The sequence below is a fragment of the Anomaloglossus baeobatrachus genome, chromosome 5, assembly GCF_048569485.1.
Source record: "Anomaloglossus baeobatrachus isolate aAnoBae1 chromosome 5, aAnoBae1.hap1, whole genome shotgun sequence".
In the NCBI taxonomy this organism is placed as follows: Eukaryota; Metazoa; Chordata; class Amphibia; order Anura; family Aromobatidae; genus Anomaloglossus; species Anomaloglossus baeobatrachus.
The window spans coordinates 477,222,726-477,244,058 of NC_134357.1; the positions used below are offsets into that span (position 1 = coordinate 477,222,726).

A 21,333-nucleotide genomic window follows, 5' to 3' on the forward strand; every position below is an offset into this window, starting at 1 on the left:
ACGTGGCTGGCTAAGTGTGGCCACCAATACCACCTCTCCAGTAACTCTCGTGTCCGCCTAATACCAAAATGCCCACCCACCTTTGAGGTGTGGGCCCATGACAGTATATCATTCTGTCGATCAGGCGGAACAAATGTCTTGCCCGGTGGGATTTGGTCTAACGTCACAGGAGAGAGCGTATGAAAAACCCTGGAGGGAAGGATAAGACGAGGTTCGTCAATCTCTTCCTGGGTAGAAAGCATAGAGCGAGACAGGGCGTCTGCCTTGTTATTCTTACTCCCAGACAAATAGTTGATGGAGAAGTGAAAGCGGGAGAAAAACAAGGACCAGCGGGCTTGGCGAGGATTCAGACGCTGAGCGGTTTGTAAGTACGTCAGATTCTTATGGTCTGTATAGACCTGGAAAGGATGTTTCGCTCCTTCCAGCAAGTGACGCCACTCCTCCAAGGCTAATCTCAAGGCGAGCAGTTCCCTATCCCCAATGGTATAGTTTCTCTCTGCCGGTGAAAAGGTTTTAGCAAAGAAGAAACACGGCCTTTTTCTACCTGCACCGTTCTTTTGATACAAGACCGCACCAGCACCCACTGAAGAGGCATCAACCTCTAAGAGGAAGGGCTTACTCTCATCGGGTCTTTGAAGAACGGGAGCAGTTGAAAAGTGTCTTTTTACTGCCTCAAAAGCCTGAGATGTCTCAGTAGACCAGGCTTTGGGATTAGCACCTTTCTTAGTCAAGGCCACCAAAGGGGCCACCAAAGTAGAAAAATGGGGTATGAACTGCCTGTAATAATTTATAAATCCTAAGAAGCGTTGCACCGCCTTCAAGGAATGAGGTTCGGACCATTGCAGGACAGCAGAGAGCTTCGCAGGATCCATAGCCAGACCCTCTTGTGAGATAATGTAACCCAAAAAAGGCAATGAGGACTGCTCGAATACACATTTCTCGAGTTTAGCAAACAATGAGTGCTCCCTTAAACGGGAAAGGACACGAACGACATCCTGACGATGAGTCTCCAGATCAGGAGAAAAAATCAGGATGTCGTCCAGATACACCACTACTGAGGATAACAGTAAATCCCTGAACACATCATTTACGAAGTCCTGAAATACTGCGGGTGCATTACATAACCCAAAAGGCATGACGAGGTATTCATAGTGACCGTCTCGGGTGTTAAAAGCGGTCTTCCATTCGTCACCCTTTCGAATTCGTACCAAGTTATACGCACCCCGCAGATCCAACTTCGTAAAAACTTGAGCTCCTCTCAGTCTGTCAAAGAGCTCCGAAATTAAAGGTAATGGGTATTTGTTCTTTATTGTGATTGCGTTGAGACCCCTGTAATCTATGCAGGGACGCAAATCACCCTCTTTCTTCCGAACAAAGAAAAACCCAGCTCCCGCGGGAGAAACAGACTTACGAATGAACCCCTTCTCTAAGCTCTCTCTTATATAGGTCGACATGGCCTCCGACTCAGGTATCGACAGGGGGTAAACCCTGCCTTTAGGTGGAACCGAACCTGGGATAAGGTCTATGGCACAGTCATACGGCCTATGGGGTGGAAGAACCTCAGCACCCTGTTTGGAGAACACGTCAGCGAAATCCAAATAGGGTGTAGGTATGGGAGAGAGATCAGTTGATGCAACTGCAACGACCTTAGGTGGTAAGGGAAGACATCGGGACTGACATTTCGAACCCCAACTAATAATGCTGTCAGACTCCCAGTCAATGTGAGGAGCATGAGTCCGAAGCCATGGAAGACCCAGAAGGGCGTCGTCTATACCCTCAGGCAAAACAAGAAAAGAAATCTCCTCTATGTGACCCTGAGACAGGGAAAGGCGCAAGGGAACTGTCCTCAATGTAATGGAGTCAGACAACATAGTTCCATTAACAACACGGACAGGAATAGGCGCCTCTAACATGATAGAGGGAATATTGTGTCCCTTTACAAATCCTGAGGACACAAAAATCCCGTCAGCTCCGGAATCCACAAAAGCCATAATAGGCCATGTATTCTCAGATAACGAGAGCTGACCTGGGATACAACACTTAGAGGGTGCAGAAGACGTCTCTAGTAACCCCCCTCTAATGGTTACTAGGCCAGGGAGTTTCCCTGACGACTAGGACACTTGTTGGCATAGTGCCCAGCCTGACGACATACGTAACATATAGGAGGACCAGACTTGCGTAGTCTGGAGAACGTATGACCTAACTCCATAGGAGTGGGAGATGTTTCAGATGCTGAGGAAGATGGTAGTGGACCCTTAACAACTGGAATAGCCCGATGCTTAGGGCGTGAGGAAGAGACCTCGAGTCTACGTTCCTTATGGCGTACATCGATCCTCGTTGCTACTGTGATCAAGTCCTCCAGAGAAGCAGGGACTTCACGAGTAGCAAGGGCATCCTTGACATAGCCAGCCAACCCTCTCCAGAAGATAGGAATCAACACCTTCTCTGGCCAATCTAGTTCTGCCACCAGAGTTCTAAAAGCAATGGCATAAGAACTAGTGGATAACGAACCCTGAGATAGATCTAACAGTCTCAGGGCCGCATCATGGGTAACCTGCGGACCCATGAATACCGCCTTAAGAGCATCAAGAAAGTCTTGATGTCTCAGAGTAACCACATCAGAGCGCTCCCATAGGGGAGTCGCCCATTCTAAGGCTTTGTCCTGAAGTAAGGAGATGATAAAGCCTACTCTGGACCTCTCCGTAGAGAAGCGAGAAGAGTTAACCTCTAGGTGTATCTGACACTGACTAATGAAACCACGACATGATCTGGCATCGCCAGAATATCTGTTTGGTAGAGCAAGTCGAGGATCATGTGCAGATGTCACCATGGTCTGAGGTTTATCCTCTATACTCTTGAGCCGTGACTCAAGTACTTGTATGTAACGGTGTAACTGCTGATATTCTGCCATAACTGCCAGACCCTTGGCTCAGTCCTAATGTTACGGGGGGCTGTCTGATAATAACCGAAAGGAGTATCAGACAGTCAGGGTCCACCGTGCAAAGACTTTGCTGCAGACTATGGCAGAGTGCAATACCTCTGTTAACTCACAGAAGGATATAATAAGAAAGTAAAGCAATTCCTCCCTTACTTGGAGGGTGTGTGGAATGATCTCTGTTAATAATCACAGAGACAAAGGCAATGTGTGCGAAATGGCACCTACCTAGGTCCGCTCTTCTAGTGGTGCAAAAGAGACGAACAGCAGCGTAAGCCGCACAAAGCTCCTACCTGCGTTCGCTCCACTAGTGTGCGAGGACACGAACCACTAGATATGGCACCTGCCTAGGTCCGCTCTTCTAGTGGTGCAAAAGAGACGAACAGCAGCGTAAGCCGCACAAAGCTCCTACCTCTGTTCGCTCCCCTAGTGTGCGAGGATACGAACAACTGCCAGACGCAGTATAAGGAACGTTACCCTAGCGGCAACGTCCACCTACGAGTACAATCACAAGGCCCAGCCAGACCATGTGCCTCAGGCACCTGCCTATGTCCGCTCCCCTAAGAGGTAAGGATACGGACAGCAGCCGAAGCTGTAAGGTATAAGAACGCTACCCTGCCGGTAGCGCTCACCTAGCATAGACAGAGGAATGCCTAGAGGAACGCGCACAGAGCGTCTACTCATATGCATGAACCAAGAGGACTGAGCACCATGCGGCGTGTGTCAGGGTCTTATATAGACTCTGTGCCTCATCCAAGATGGAGGACACCAGAGCCAATCCGCTTCCAGAACGACAGGAGTGACGTCATGCTGGCCTATCACCGAGCAAGACGTCACAAGCACATGACCAGCGACCAATCGGCATAGAAGGTGTCAGAGACATGTGACCTCGTGTCAGCGATGATGTCACCCGCACATGTGCAATGGCTCCAAGATTGGACTTAGTCTCCGGCGCTCGCACATGTGCAGTAGCAAGAAATCTGGACTTAGTCTCCAGCGCTCGCACATGTGCAGTAGCAAGAAATCTGGACTTAGTCTCCAGCGCTCGCACATGTGCAGTAGCAAGAAATCTGGACTTAGTCTCCAGCGCTCGCACATGTGCAGTAGCAAGAAATCTGGACATAGTCTCCAGTGCTCGCAGCAACCGTAACACCTTGAGGCCAATGTTATAGCGCTAGCATCTATGATAATGCATTGGCTCCATGTGTTTCGGTAGACTGATGGGCTGGAAGAAGGAGCCTCCTCCCTCTGTCAAACACTTTAAATGCAGCAGTGGCTATTGAGCGCACCATTTAAAGGATTTAACTGCCAGCATTAACAGTAATTCTGGTGCCAGGTGATGCAACTGGATGATGGCTGATGCATTAGAGCTGGGAATCAGCTCTGATCTCATGAATATATTGACTCTTACTTGCATAGTCCACTGTGACAACTTTTCCAGTCTTTTATGACTTTTTGCAAGTTTTTGTGCTTGCTTTATAATTAACAGTTGTAAAGAGGTGAAGGGCAGAGTTACTGTAATAAATAGATCAAATTGCATCTAATTCTTTTCTTCTTCTTTTAGAAAAGAAAAACTTGGAGAATACAGGTATGTCAAGACCTAGAGATTTCCATGATACTGTGTAATAATCTATTGTCAGTCTAGTCAACACTTAAAGGGTTATTCTCAAGTTGTCTATTGAGCAGCTCACTACTTTACAGTCTCCTTACTTCTTTGGCTTCTGGGGGGCGGCCCTCCTCCTTGACTGACAATTCTGGTGAGTAAGAGAGCTGTACCATTAGTAGAACTAATAAGCTCCTAAAAGTTCTGCTCTAAAGGCCCCGTCACATACAACGAGATCGCTAACGAGATCATTGCTGAGTCACAGTTTCTGTGATGCAGTAACGATCCCGTTAGCGATCTCGTTATGTGTGACACCTACCAACAATTAGGCCCCTGCTGTGAGATCGCTAGTCATTGCTGAATGGTCCGGACCATATTCTTCAAAGGAGATGTCCTGCTGGGCAGGACGCATTGCTATGTTTGACGCTGTGTGACAGGGTCCCAGTAACTGCCAGATCGTTATACAGGTCGCTACTGCGACCTGTATCGTTACTGAGTCGTTGGTAAGGTCTGACTGTTTGACATCTCACCAGCGACCTCCCAGCGACTTACCAGCGATCCTTATCAGGTAGAATCATTGTCGGGATTGCTGCTAAGTCATTGTGTGTGACAGGGCCTTAAAGGCCCCTTTACACACTGAGACTTTCTAGCGATCCCACCAGCGATCCCAACCTGGCCGGGATCGCTACAAAGTCTCTGGTAAGTCGCTGGTGAGCTGTCAAACAGGCAAACCTGGCCAACGACGCAACAGCGATCCGGACCTGCAGAACGACCTAGCTAGTCATTGGAGACGTTGTAAAGCAGCTTTTTGAAAGGGAAGTCCCTAACGAAGTCGCTGTAAAGTCCCCTTTACACACTGAAACTTTCCAGCGATCATGCTGCACAGCGGGAAACAAAGGACCAAAGAATGGTCCTGAACGATTTGTAGCAATCAGCAACTTCACAGCAGGGGCCAGGTCGCTGATGTGTTTCACACACTGCAATGTCGCTGGGGAGGTCGCTATTATGTCACAAAACCGGTGACGTTACAGCGATGTCGTTTGCGATGTTGCAGTGTGTAAAGCCACCTTAAGACATTCAGCTATTATTGGTTGTCTGCAGTCTACACTGTTATCACTGTGTTTACATATTGAGATAACAGGGCATTTGAACAAACAGCTCACAACATTGAGAATTTGATAATGGGTGTTTGCATGACTGATTACAGTAGCTTTTCAGGAGCTGAGATGAAGGAAAAAGGAGGTGCATCCAACTGCTATATAGAAATCAATGGGTTGGAGAGAGCTGACTAGTATGTTAGGAGTCAACACCTCTCCTGAAATGCAACTACTTCAAAAACCTCCATGGATATTAGTTTGTGTTGAAGTTGGAGATGAGAATGACTGAAGATAGAAAAAGCAAATCATTTGCATACTTACTTATTTTCATGCTGCCTAACTGATTAATGCAATGTAATAACTTGAGAATACCCTTTGAAGTATAGTGTGTCTGTGATGAGAGGTTAGCCATACAACATAGGAGTACCTGTAGTGTAGATGTGACATACATGTAAGGATTAATACATTATTTGTACCACTTAAAGGGAAGCTGTCAACATGTTTTATATCGGTTAATAGTAGTATGGCTATGCATGCCCTCATCTCTCAATAAACAATTATACCTTTATTGTAGAGATACAATGTGCCAGTCATTATAAAGTCTAATCTAATAAAGAAGCCATCTGCAAATCAGGCAGGAAGTGCATGGAAGGAGGCGTGACAATGGAAAAAAGCCAAAGTTATGGGCACACCTCCAGTGCAAATCCTGTCTTATTTGCCCATGGCTTCTACTCCCTATTTCTCAAGAGTTGTACATCTTATCTCTAAAAATATATCATATTTATTGGAGGACCAGCTCCTAAACAGCCATATCACTGCAGTCATATATAGAAACTCCACGCTTTAAAGGGAACCTGTCACCAGGTTTTCCCATTATGAGCTGCGGCCAACACTAATGAGCTCTTATATACAGCATTCTATAACACTGTATATAAGAGCCCAGGCTACGCTGTGCAACATAAAAAGAACACCTTAATACTCCTCACCTAGTTGGCGGTAAATTCCGATGGGTGTTGCTTGTCTTCGTCCGGCATTGCCTCCATCTTGTGCGAGAGCCGTCCTTCCTCCCAGCCCCATGTGCATGATGCGTCCTGCGTCATTCACACAGAGGTCTCCATTGCGCGCCTGCACATGTGCACTATGTGCACTCTCATCTGCCTGGCTGAGGGCAGATCAAAGTACTGTAGTGCACATGAGCTGGCTGTCTTTGACCTTTCCTCAGGCCTCCGTATTACAGTACTTTGCTCTACTCTCAGCAGGGCAGATCAAAATGTGCATATGCAGGAGCACAATGGTGGCCTCTGTGTGGATGACGCATGACATGTCATCCACACTGGGCTGGGTAGAAGGACGGTGATTGCACAAGATGGAGGAGGCCCCGGACCAAGAGCAGTGACACCCATCAGACTGGACCAACCCCTAGGTGGGTATTATAAAGATGTTTTTTTACATTATACAGAGCAGCCTGGGGTCTTATATACAGTATTCTGGAATGCTGTATATAACGGCTCACTGGTACTGGCCGCAGCTCATAGGGGACAAATTCGGTGACAGGTTCCCTTTAACAATATAATGATTTGACGCAGTAGTCCCCAATCTGTACCTCTTCATCTGTTGGAAAATTAGCATTTCCAGAATTTCTCTGACTGTCACAACTGTTAAAATTATAATAGTCAAAGGCTATTTTCTGTCATAGGGAGACTTGAAGGAAACAATCAGATTGACTGCCCTGTGCCAAAAGAAAACTCAACTGTCATGTTCCTTAAAAATGGAACCAAGCAAATTGCATCTTTTTGGATAAACTCCGGAGATTACCGCAGTCGCATGGATATCTCTGGTACTTTTTGGAATCTTAAAATAACATTGCATAATCTGAAAATAGAAGATACTGGTTCATATGAATGTACAGGAAAAGCAGAAGGCATAAAAGAAGAGTTACTAGGAACCCATACTTTTCTTACTGTCAGAGTAAGTACAATGACTGCTAATGATGACTTTTTAAAATTACATTTAAGGGCACTGCCATATTTGCCACCAGAAAAGGAGTGAGTTTTCCCATAGTTTTATTGAAAAAGTCTACTACCGTTTTGGGTATACAGTCCCTTATTCATATGAATTGTCTCAATGGTAACAGACTACAAGCAAATCTTTGTAGTCTGATTCTTCAGTTGCCCTGCCTTTAAACTGCCATTTCTTCTTTTTGGGTAGCTTTACAACTACTGTTGTGCCGCCCCCACGTCAGCAGCCGGGCTGCTCGGATCCGGTGGCTTGAGGAGCGTCCGGACCCGGAGGTTGTGCGGTCACTCAAATAAAGGGGGGTATTTATAGGGGATTGTATATTTAAAGTTCGTGATGCCACCTGTGGTGTGTGGTAAGGTGGAGTACCACCGCTGCCGTTGGGGAGTACCCGGGGGTGATGGAATGGGGCAGCCAGGTGTCAGAACCCTCCACGGGTAGGAGGGGATGCTCCGGGACTCGGTGATGGTGATTGGGGAGTCACTTTCGTACTCATTCAGTCCATAAAGCTAACACCAACAACTGGGTTAACCAAAGATCTGGACACCGCTGCTGCTGAGGGGAGCTAGTTTGGATCCCGTTCCCTGATGGTGTTGCCTGATGATCTGTGACCTTCCTCCTGGCACTTAGTTCGCTTCTTGGTTGGCCCCGATAGCATAAAACTAGTCGGCTATGTATGGCTAACTGTGGGAGCTTGCTCTCAGGGTTCACGCTTGGGATTTTCTGGACCGTTTTAGTGGAAAGTCCTATCCCCCTCGTTGCACTAGTACCCCGATTTTGAAGCGGGTGGAGAACGGATCTTGAAGGCTACGTTCTCGTCGGGTCAAATGTCAGGTTGTCTGAAGCTGCTCACTGACCTAGGTTCCACGTACTCCGTCGTGCCCTGGTCCCAGCCCATGATGGTACAAGGCCGCCGGCTGTCCTCCTCGACAGTTCCGTGCCCCATGTCACGATCCCCCCTGCGACCGAGGGTCCAGCTCCTACTAGGCCCAGACCACCATCTGTCATCCTAGTTACTTCCTAGGAGCCCGACTCCTGACCTCCTCTCTCCTTCACTTCCTACGCTTCACTGACCTACTCCTGACACTCCTGACCTCCCCTTACCAATCCCCCCAAGTGGGCGACCCTATTTCACTCAGGCCGTCCACTGGTGTGTCTAGTGGGTGTGGTGCAGAGTGTTCCTAGGATTTTTGATTGGCTGGTATTGACCACACCATAAGTTGGGGACCCGTAACCAAGGAGGAGGTGGATATTGCACATAAGGGCAGATTGCACAATACCCTGTGACAACCTGATAGGCCAGGGTGTCATACTGTCATGCGGTGTTCAGGTCGGCACTCGCGGGGTGCCACGGCAGTGTATGATTCTGTTCACATTGCAGAGTCCAGCAGGCAACCTGAGGTCTCCTAGTTGCTCAGCCTCAGTTGGGCATCTGAGTCTTTTCCACTGTCTTTCAGTACTGCAGGAGTTAATTCTGGTGGAGAGGTGTGGGGCTATTAGAGACTCAGGTTGCCAATTTTTATTCAGTAGTCTCCTCCCTATTTAAGGTTGGGGAGTGTATTTGTTTGGGGACGATAATAGCTTCAGCTTATGCTCCTGCGATTCCGATCTTTGTGGCAAACATATTTTTGATGACCAGTAGTTTGCTGTTTGAGTGGTGTGGAAGTTCCCTGCCAACCATTTACTTTACCCTGTCAACTCCTTATACTTTATTCCCTTCCATACGCATATTGTCTCCCCTTTATGTTTGTATGCAGTGTATACGAGTTTGGTTGCTTCCCATGTCTGTGTCATTTGTGGGGTTTGTTACGGTGTGTCCAGCCCACCCCAAGGGTGGGGGAGAGAAGGAGTAAGAACAGGGGTTGGACAGGAGTCAGGGTCAAGCTGGGGGCTCAGACCAGGCTACCATCAAGCCTACCTCTGAGATAAGTGACAGCTCAGGGAAAACAAGTCTGAGAGCCTGTATAGGTGTGCCTATTTAGTCATTTTATACCCCTGATAGTAACTAAAGGGGCCAGGTTGGCGATAACCCATACTTCAATTGAGGGCTGTGACCTGCACTGGGGGCAAGGCAGGTGTGCATTAGGTGGGTGGGTAAAGTGGATAAGGGTGGGTCAAAGAAAACAATAATAACTTCTTTAGTTATATCGGCCTACACAGTCTTGCATTTTCTTATCGAACTCCATTGTTGCCAAATATTGCCCCCAGATGGTTCATGTATAAACAACACGGCACCATCTGACGGCATATAATTGGAATTCATCTGGAAGATAGCAGGGGTCTGTTACATCTCGTGGCTCTCCTGAGGCAAGGACTGAGGCAGTCTCCCATTCCTTGCCTGCCACGAGCACTCCTACTCAGCAGCGCCGAAGGTCTGCCAGACTGCGCAGTGTGCAGGAGATACCTTCTCAGAGAGGCAGCAGAAGGGTGACACCTAGTGGTTCTCCTGTTACAAGGAGTGAAGCGGTCTCCCATTCCTGGCCTGCCGCAGACTCTCCTGCTCAGCTGCCCCGAAGGTCTGCGAGGCTGCGCAATGTGCAGAGGTTTACTGCTCAGGGAAGCAGTGAGATTCCCGTTATCTCTGCACATTGTGAGACCGAGGATCCCGCCTCTATTTCCCAGAGGCAGGAGGGTGAGCATGTGCAATGCGTGGTGGGTCCTGATTCGCTCACTGACGTCACACGGCTTGATGACAAGGCTGGTGACGTGGTGAATCCTGACTGGCCAGGCTGGGACGTCGTGGACCCTGATTGGGTCAAGTCCGTCATCTCCGCCTCGCGCCCGCCATCGGGTGGAGCTGCACCTCCTTAAAAGCTCCCCCTGCCATCATGGCGGCGCGCGACCGCCCTTCTATGTTTGGATGTCTGGCAGCGTGCTGCCACGCCACTGCTCAGGCATTACTGTCTCTTGTGGGCTTGGCCCTTGCTGCTCCGGCAGTACCTCGATTGCAGGCCGTGTTCCTGCCTTGCTGCTCCGGCAGTACCCCCGTCAACAGGCCGTGTTCCTGTCCCAGGTGAGCTCCTCAAGTCTCCATTGGACTCACCTGGTTATTGAAAGCACACGTGCGTGGGCACCTCTGTGCTACCCTCGTGCCATATTCTCGTGACTTCCACTGGCACACGTGCGTGGGCACCTCTGTGCTTCCCCGTGCAACAGGTACACCGAGCCGTGAGATCTGTGCCATACAACCCTCACGGGTTAGGGCAGATCGGTGTACATAGATCGTCTGTGACATTCCAGACGATCGCTAGCAGCAACCCGCTCACTCTTCACCCACCATAGCGGCGGTCCCTTACACCGCACAGTGGACCTTGACCGGCGGAAGCAGTCCATTTCCCATCTTGGCACGCTTCCCCGGGTCCCCCTCGTAACAGGGTCAAGTTGACTTCTTGTTTGATCCTAATTAGTATTTTACTTTAGGATACAAATAACTGCCCTAATATTTATTAACACTGCCACTGATTCAAGCACATTCTTTCCTCCTTAGGCTCATGGAATTGGCATATACACTGGCAATCTGGGATTGGCATTCGCTGTGGCACTGGCATCTGTCTTTCTTTAATTTAATTGGGCTTGGTAAGTATTGTACTATAAGTCAGATAAAATGTGTTGATGTGTTTCTTCCTATTATTTCCTGTTGATTTCTATACCCTACCTACACCAGCTAAGGAACCCATGACTTATGTGGGCTAGTGCTGAACTGCAGCCTCTGCTCCAGAGGTCCCCAACCTGTGGCTTGGGAGCCACATGTGGCTTATGGGCCCATGATGTGTGGCTCAAGGTTGTCTGCCAGCTAAGTGCATTAGCACTTGGCCTAGCAAACACTTATTAAGATGGCGACTTTTGTGAGTAGCCCCACATAGAAGAGCAGATCTGAATGGGGGTAGGGTAGGAACCCCGGGATCGGTGTGATTTCTGTGGCAAAGCTTTGGCTGTCATTATAACAGTAATGGGGGCTCTGGGTGTCTACTATAAGGGGGGTGGGAGCTGGATGGACCCCATAAATACCTAACTCAAAACAATAAAGAACTCAAAATAGACCATCTAAAAATACAGAATCCAGATGTCTTAAAGAGAAATTGTCAGTATAACAAAACACATATTTTGGCATGCAAATCTTTGAAATATAAATCCATACCTTTAAATATTCTATCTGTTGCTGCATTCCAGAGTAATTTTATTCATATTTCAATTAGGTATTAAATAAGCAAGTCAGACGGTGAGCTTTTAATTAAGCTAAGGACATTGTTGCTGGGCTTGGAACTAACCTTGGAATGCAGAGGATCCTTAAGTGCTCTGTTAATTTACATATGAATGCAGCAACAGATAAAAGATATACAGGTGGTGATGAATTTATATTTCAAACATCTGCATGCCCGTATATGTGAATTGGGGACGTTGATCTTACTGACAAATCAGATTCCTTTAAAATGAATATAGATTCCAGAGCCACTAAACACTAATGTCCCACATAAAAAATTACCCAAGAAAAGAGACCCCTTAAAACATATATACTCCCTAAATACAAACCAAAACACTAAATAAAAACTCCAGTGTAGACCACTAAAAATATAAAAGCCTCAAAGCAAACAAATACAGACTCCAGACTAGACCTCCTAAAAAACCTAAAGAGGTCATCCACTAATTTTAAATTGATGACGTATTTTTAGGATAGGTCATCAATGTCTGATCAGCCGGGGTCCTACACCCCAAACCCCCACCGATCAGCTGTTCTAAGTGCCAGTGATGGCAGTAGGTGGGTGTAAATGCTCAGTTCCGGAGCTGTCCCTTCAACGACAGCGACCACAGCTGGGTACTGCACATCTGCCTCCCATTCAAATCAATAGGAGGTGGATGTGCAGTACCTGGCCATGGGCTCTATCAGAAAAAGGGATAGCTGGGGAACTGAGCATTTGCTGCTGCCACCAGTACTGAAAACAGCTGATCGGTGGGGGTGCAGGGTATCGGACCCCAGCCAATCAGACAATGATGACCTATCCTAAGAACAGGCTATCAATGTAAAAGTAGTGGATAACCTCTTTAAAGCCCAGATCAGACCCCCTAAACAAATACAAAACTCAGATTCCAAAATCAACATAAAAGCCATAAAAAATACACCTCATATCAAACCACTTTGAAGATAATCAAACATCTAAATACAGACCAGTCTCATTTAAATAAAGACCCCCAGACCAGCCCCCTTAAAAAAATGCAGTCCCCACCCAGTCTAGATTCAATTGATATCTCATTGTTTCATCCCCCTTCACTTCCAGGGTGCAACTAAGGGCTAGGACACACAGACAAAAAAATGGCCCGTGTGGAATGCGATAAAAAATTGCATTCCACTCAGACCCATGTTATTCATTGGGGCCATTCCCATTTGCGAATATTTACTCATCCCTTATCGGACCAAGAAAACAGTCGCAGCATGCTGCTGGTGCAATCCGATCTGCATTCACTTGCACCCATACAAGTCTATGTATGCGAGTGAAACATCGCACTGCACTCGGATGACACCGGAGTGCAGTGCGATAGTTGCATCAGCTGACAATGGAGGGGATAGGGAGATTAATCCCTTTCTCTACTCCGCAGTGCCCACTCCCCCCCCCCCGCAGCTCGCAGCTCTGTTCCGATTGGCTTACACTCGCAGCACAGCGGAAGCCGAGGGTCATAAGCATATCGCATCCGATGCACTCGCATCCGATGCCATATGCTCATGTAGCCCAGCCTAAGGCCTGTTTCAGATATCAGTGATCCTGGTACATATGTGACAGCTTTTATACGTACCGGAATCATGGATATACGCAGATCCATTAAAATCAATAGGTCTGCGTACACATCAGTGATTTTTCACTGACCATCTCTCCATGTGGCATACACGCATGTCCGTGTTAACGCACGGAGACATGTCCGTTTTTTTGTGGCACCACTGATGTCACACGGAACACACAGTGGTGTTTTCTGTGAAATACATACTAGAAAAACATGTACATATACGTAAAATAATAAGCTTTTTAAACTCACCAGTCTCCAGCGATGCTGTCTTCAGCCACTGTTGTCTCTGCTTCCAGGCCGGCTAATTATTCTCATACATATGCATTTACTCACCGCACAGCCGACCTGGAAGTAGCTGCAGAGGGGAGACAGCCGCAACCGGAGACAGGAGAGTCGGAGATTCAGCACTATGGAAAGCAGGAGCGAGGACAGGGGACTTTGGAATATCTGATCACCATGTGCTATCACGGATCACGGATGGCACATGGAGTACACACATGTGCCGTTAAATCACGGCACACGGAGGGACATATGCGTTTTTAACACGTCAGCGAAAAACGTCTGTATTTTTCACTGACGTGTGAAAAAGGCCTAAAGCTGTGTCTGATAAAAAAGGTAGTCATAGCAGATTTGCCGGGGCCCTAACAATACTCGTAATTGGACAGCTTAGGAGTCTACAACTGTAATGTAGCCAGAAGGATAGCTAGATATTCCAGGGTCAGGTAACTAAGGTCTTGGAGGCCAGAAGGCATGGTTCTAAAGCTCAGACTGGAACGTTTACAATATTCACAATAAATATGTGGCACCCTGGACAAGCCAGAACGTCACAGGTACTGCAACAACACACCCCACACCCCGGTTAGGAACATCAAAGTCAGACACAAATCATTGTTGCCTCCCTCCAGGGGCTGATGTCCACACCAGGTGGGGCGGAGCCAGGCGGTTGGCTCCTCCTACCGAGGAGTTCACAGTCCGCCACAGCTAGAGTTCCCAGGGCCAGCGCCTGCGGGCAAAAGGGGGCTCCTCCGGCAAATATACCACTGGGGAGCGGGTTACCGGTGGGAGGCCATCGGGGCCGAGAACATAACACCGCTGCAGGGAGAGACAGTTACCGCCAACCTACCGGGAGTGACCGTCGCAGCCGCCTGTGGGACTCGTCCATCCAGCCGTTTGTTTTACCAGAGACTCCGTGTGCGTTACTTGCTGAGTAAGTACCACCATGCCGCCTGGCACTGCGCTGCCCCGCGACCCTGCACCTGGCCAAGCCCCGCAATCCACCAAACAGACAACAACTCCGGGCCCCGGGACTACCAAAATCCCCCTACCCACGGAGGGGAGGACAAACATACCAGCTGCTCCCTGCCATTGCTCCCGGGGTCCCCGTACAGAGCAGCGGTGGTGCCCCAATCTCACCACACACCGTGGGTGGCGTCACAAACCGACATCCCAAACACCAACAAACCACCTCTTTCACTCACGGGCGAGGAGCGCCGCTCGAGTCCCCGGATCCGGCCCACCGCTCGAGCCACCGAGCAGCAGTAGCAGCAGCGCCGGACCCGAGTGTGGTGAGCGCAGCGCCCCGCCGCCCGTGACAACTACAAGCAATAGGGAAGCTTCTTCTCCCTCCTCCCCCTCTCTTCACAGTGACCACTTCACATAAAACTGAGTATACTCACTACATTCTCCCATAAAAGTCAAGACTCAAGTCCCATTCTGGAACTGTTGCTTCAATCAATAAAAACAAAACAAAAAAACTGCAACTTAAAAAATAGAACAGATGACATAATGTGTTAGTAAAAAATTTAATTAGTTGAAAAATCAATTACGATCCTTTAACATGATGTTTAGCTTCTGGATCTTCAGTATTCTATGATTAGGATGTAAATCATATTCCAACCTAGAAAAGAATAAATATACACGTTAAAAGTCAAAATTAATGATTTTTTTTCATCGACATGATGTGTCAGCAGAGTTTTACAAAAATTTGTATTTCTACCACTAGATGGCCAGTGCTGTTTTTGGAGCTAGTATCACGTAAATACAGAAGTGCATTAACTGACGAATAGTGATGAGCGAGTACTAAAAAGCTCGGGTGCTCGAGGCTCGGGCCGAGCATCCCAAGATACTCGTGTACTCGGCCCGAGCACCGAGCCCAATGTTATCCTATGGGAGACCCGAGTATTTTTGTGAAATGACCCCCGGCAGCATGTAGAAACCCTAAAAATGGCACAAAAGTCTCAGAAGAGTGCTCAAATGACATGGCAACAGCATGGGGAAGACCCCTTGAAGCATTTATCACTCAAAAGTCACAGCTGTGAACAATTTTCTCCGAGTTTTACGCCATTTTTACGGACTCACCAGAAAACCTTCAAAAATGACACCAAAATGAATTTTCATGGCGGAAATGTTAAGGGCACATACCCAATAGTGAGATAGAGCTAATGTATGTTGCTTTTTGAGATTAATACATGAAAGATTTTACGTAAAACATTGTGTGGCACTCCGATGTCCCTGAGAAGAGACGTACATAAAGGCCTCTGAGTCTAATGTGCCCATTTTGAGGAAGTGAGTCTTTGTAGTATTTTCCTTTGCCAGGGCAGTCCAAAATTGTGAGGTTCACCAATGCCCCTGCATACAGACGTGCATGAGGGCCTGTAAACCTGAAGTGCCCATTGTAAGGAATTGGGTCTATTGTAGTATAGCCCTTAGGCAGGGCAGCCAAAAATTGGGAGGCTCCACGTTGTCCCTGGATAGAGACGTGCATGAGGGCCTGTAAACCTGAAGTGCCCATTGTAAGGAAGTGGGTCTATTGTAGTATAGCCCTTTGTCAGGGCAGCCAAAAATTGGGAGGCTCCACATTGTCCCTGGATAGAGATGTGCATGAGGGCCTGTAAACCTGAAGTGCCCATTGTAAGGAAGTGGGTCTATTGTAGTATAGCCCTTTGGCAGGGCAGCCAAAAATTGGGAGGCTCCACATTGTCCCTGGATAGAGATGTGCATGAGGGCCTGTAAACCTGAAGTGCCCATTGTAAGGAAGTGGGTCTATTGTAGTATAGCCCTTTGGCAGGGCAGCCAAAAATTGGGAGGCTCCACATTGTCCCTGGATAGAGATGTGCATGAGGGCCTGTAAACCTGAAGTGCCCATTGTAAGGAAGTGGGTCTATTGTAGTATAGCCCTTTGGCAGGGCAGCCAAAAATTGGGAGGCTCCACATTGTCCCTGGATAGAGATGTGCATGAGGGCCTGTAAACCTGAAGTGCCCATTGTAAGGAAGTGGGTCTATTGTACTATAGCCCTTTGGCAGGGCAGCCAAAAATTGGGAGGCTCCACATTGTCCCTGGATAGAGATGTGCATGAGGGCTTGTAAACCTGAAGTGCCCATTGTAAGGAAGTGGGTCTATTGTAGTATAGCCCTTTGGCAGGGCAGCCAAAAATTGGGAGGCTCCACGTTGTCCCTGGATAGAGACGTGCATGATGGCCTGTAAACCTGAAGTGCCCACTGTAAGGAAGTGGGTCTATTGTAGTATAGCCCTTTGGCAGGGCAGCCAAAAATTGGGAGGCTCCACATTGTCCCTGGATAGAGATGTGCATGAGGGCCTGTAAACCTGAAGTGCCCATTGTAAGGAAGTGGGTCTATTGTAGTATAGCCCTTTGGCAGGGCAGCCAAAAATTGGGAGGCTCCACATTGTCCCTGGATAGAGATGTGCATGAGGGCTTGTAAACCTGAAGTGCCCATTGTAAGGAAGTGGGTCTATTGTAGTATAGCCCTTTGGCAGGGCAGCCAAAAATTGGGAGGCTCCACGTTGTCCCTGGATAGAGACGTGCATGATGGCCTGTAAACCTGAAGTGCCCACTGTAAGGAAGTGGGTCTATTGTAGTATAGCCCTTTGGCAGGGCAGCCAAAAATTGGGAGGCTCCACGTTGTCCCTGGATAGAGACCTGTTAGGTTCTTAGTGCCTCCGTGCTTGCATTTAAAAACCGCACGTGTGTGCCTGTTGGTGGCAGCTTTCCGCTGCACTTGTGTGCGTTTTGCAAAAACGTGGATATAACGCACAAGTCTAGTGAATACACATCAGCACAGCATTGCAAAATGCGCAAGGGCGTTGTCAACGAACAAGGAAGTGGATGTGATGGTGGTGCAGGCAGAGACCGAGGTCGTGTGCAAGCTCTAATTTCGCCACAACAAAGGGCCACATCTACTCGCTCGCACGTCCTGTCCCAAATTCTTGGGGACCGCAGCAGTACACCGCTCTTGAACCAAGACCAGTGTCAACAGGTTGTTAGTTGGATAGCGGATAATGCTTCCAGTCAGATTGGCACCACCACAAACACTCTGTCTTCCACACGGTCAAGTGTCAGTAGCCGTGATACTGCACCGCACATTTCAGAACCTGATCCTCCTTCCTACCACCAGGCCGAGTACACGTCCACGGACATTACTGATCCCACACTTGGACACTCGGAAGAGCTGTTCGTTCACGTTTCCATTCACACATTCTGGCCTCTCACCAGCTCCTGTTGAAGTGGGCCATGACGAGATTGTATGTACAGATGCCCAAATATTTGAGCAGCCACGTTCTCACAAAGTTGGCAACGTGTCTCAACAAGGGGTGGACGATGATGAGACACAATTGTCAGGAAGTCAGGAGGAGCAGGGTGCGGAAGAGGAAGACGACGTGGTGGATGATCCAGTAACTGACCCAACCTGGCAGGAGGATATGCAGAGCGAGGACAGCAGTGCACAGGGGGAGGGAGGCGTAGCATACCAACAGGCAGTAAGAAGCAGGGTGGTGGCCCCAGGCAGACGTCAGGCAACTGTTCCCCGGAACAACACGACACAAGGTGCCTGTACAAATGTTAGGTCTTCCCGAGTCTGGCAGCTTTTTAAGTTGGCTCCAGATGATTCTAAAAAGGCTATTTGCAACACCTGCCGTGCCAGCATCAGCAGGGGTACCAAAACTAGCAGCCTGACCACCACCAGCATGATCAGGCACATGTCAGCCAAGCACCCGACTTTGTGGGAAGTACAACAGAGTCGAGGAGCAGTGCTTGCTGATGTCACTGCTACGTCTTCGCTTGTTGTGCATGCAAGCCAATCCCCTGTCCATGCTGCCCGCGAACAAGCCTCCTCCGGCCCTGCACCTGCAGTTGCCCACGCAGAAATAACACCATCATCAAGCACGTCCTTGTCCCAGCGCAGCGTTCAGTTATCCATTCAGCAAACCTTTGAACGCAGGCGCAAATACACTGCCAACGCCCCACATGCCACACTTCTAAATGATAACATTTCGCGACTGCTTGCGCTGGAAATGTTGCCTTTTAGGCTGGTTGAGACAGAAGCATTCCGTGACCTGATGGTGGCAGCTGTCCCACGTTACTCAGTCCCCAGCCGCCACTATTTCTCCCGGTGTGCCATCCCCGCATTGCATAACCACGTGTCACAAAACATCACACGTGCCCTGAACAACGCTGTTTCAGCCAAAGTCCACCTAACCACAGACACGTGGACAAGTGCATGTGGGCAAGGCCGCTACATCTCGTTGACGTCACACTGGGTTAATATTGTGGAAGCTGGGACCCAGTCTGAGCGAGGGACGGAACACGTCCTTCACGCACCATGTTTTGCAGGCCCTACCTCAGTCAGGGTTTCACCCACACTCTACAGCTCCGGAATGTCATGCTCCTCAGCCTCCTCCTCCTCCTGCGCATCCTCATCCACTTTACCCTCCACACCAGTCCCAAGCTGGAAGTGTCGCGGGCGGAGGAGGGGACGCTGCGCTCTCCCACTGCTCGGGTCCGGCTGCCGCTGCTCTACGGCTGCTGCTGCTCGGTGGCTCGAGCGATGGCCGGATCCCGGGGACTCGAGCGGCGCTCATCGCCCGTGAGTGAAAAGGGGTCGTTTGGGTTTTGGGGATATTGTCCGTGATGCCACCCACGGTTGGGGTGATTGTGTGGACACCACCGCTGCTCTGGATGGGGATCCCAGGAGCCTGTGACAGGGAGCAGCTTTGTTGTTATTTCTCCCCTCCGTGGGTAGGGGGGTTGGTTGTCCCGGGGCCCGGTGATGGGGTAGAGATGGATGACAGGCGGGTTGCGGGGCCTGATGAGGTGCAGGGTCGCAGGGGCAGCGCTGTGCCGCACGGCACGGAGGTACTCACTCAGCCCAATGATGATGACACAGTTCACGGTAAAACAAGTGGCTGGATGGACGGGTCCCTCGGACGGCTGCGGTTGTTCCTCCCTGCAGGTTAGTGATGACTGTCTCTCCCTGCACCTAAGTTCAGTGTTGGTAGTGATGGTTTCCCACCGGTAACCCGCTCCCCGACCTGGATATGGGCCGGAGGAGCCCCTTTTGCCCACAGGCGCTGGCCCTGGGAGACGGTTGCCCTTGGCGGTGGCGGTGTCTCCCCTTCACGGTTGGACGGTTGCCTTCTATCGGGACTTGGCTGTTTGGAAACCCTGAGGTCCCCTTCACTAACGGATTTGGCAAATTCACGGCGACACCAAGCCTTGCCGGGATCCGAAAGGCCCCTGCCAATGGTGCTGGCTTCTCTTTGTATACCGGTCCGGTACGGCCGGGTCACCACCCGCCCACGGTCCTTACGGCAGACTCCAATCGGCCTCCACTGCAGATGGTCACCACATCCTGCCAACCTTGCTGTCCTGTCCAGGCCACACACCCGGACCAACTTCAGGCTCTTTGCTGTCACTTTTCTCCTCTCTACTACTTTCCTCCTTCCACTTCCTTAGCTGAACTATCACTGCCTGTGTTTTCCCTCCTCCTTGGTGGGTGGAGACCAACCGCCTGGCTCCACCCCCTGGTGTGGACAACAGGCCCTGGGGAAGGCAACAAGGATTTTGTGTTTTGACTATGATATGCCTGCAGGGAATGTGGGGTGTGTAAGTGTTGTGCTCTGTGGCCCCTGGCTTGTCCAGGGCGACACAGAAGCACTGCAGCACTGCCTCGGCGAAGCGGCAACAGGCTGTGCTGAAGCTAATCTGCATAGGTGACAAACCCCACAATGCAGAAGAGGTGTGGACAGCTCTGAAACAGCAGGCAGATCACTGGCTCACACCTCTGAACCTAAAGCCAGGAAAGGTTGTGTGTGACAATGGCCGGAACCTGGTGGCGGCTTTGAGGCGAGGCCAGCTGACACATGTTCCATGCGTGGCCCATGTGCTCAACCTCGTGGTTCAGCGGTTTCTAAAGTCATACCCAGAGCTGTCTGATCTGCTGGTAAACGTTCGCCGCCTGTCTGCACATTTTCGAAAGTCACCTACTGCTTCAGCCGGCCTTGCCGGCTTTCAGTGCCATTTGCATCTTCCGGCTCACAGACTGGTGTGTGATGTCCCCACGCGTTGGAATTCAACTCTGCACATGTTGGTCAGGATATGTGAGCAGAAGAGGGCAGTTGTTGAGTGCCTGCATCACCTAAGCCGTCAGGAAATGGGTCAAACTCCACACATAACACCTGAGGAGTGGAGATGGATGTCCGACCTATGTACCATCCGCCAAAACTTTGAGGACTCCACCAAGATGGTGAGCGGCGATGACGACATTATTAGCGTCACCATACCGCTTCTCTGCCTTCTAAAATGGTCTTTGCTCAAAAAACAACCATGATGCATTGCAGGCGGAGCGCGATGAGTTTGAGCAAGAAACAGTAGTGGGTGTGGGTGATAACACACAGCCCAGCCTCGTCTCATCACAACGTGCAGTGGAGGACTATGACGAGGAGGAGGATGAAGACATGGAGCAACTCTCTGGCCAAATTGAGGATATGACATGCAGTCATATCCTCGGTTCAGCGTGGCTGGCCAGAGGACAGGGTAGATGATGAGGAGGAGGAGGAGGAGAGGAGGAGGAGGAGGACAGCATGTTCAGTCATCGTGTTGGTCAGGATACTG

General features: G+C 49.4%; 1 protein-coding gene across 1 annotated transcript in view; it reads left to right on the top strand.

The window, feature by feature from the left end:
- Positions 1–21,333, top strand: part of LOC142310360 (uncharacterized) — a 66,212-nt gene that overhangs the window by 42,836 nt on the left and 2,043 nt on the right. The window contains exons 4-6 of the mRNA XM_075347878.1: positions 4,500–4,523; positions 7,332–7,603; positions 11,139–11,227. Of these exons, the coding sequence (XP_075203993.1) occupies positions 4,500–4,523; positions 7,332–7,603; positions 11,139–11,213 (371 nt within the window). The 3' untranslated portion in view covers positions 11,214–11,227. The remainder of the gene's footprint in view (positions 1–4,499; positions 4,524–7,331; positions 7,604–11,138; positions 11,228–21,333) is intronic.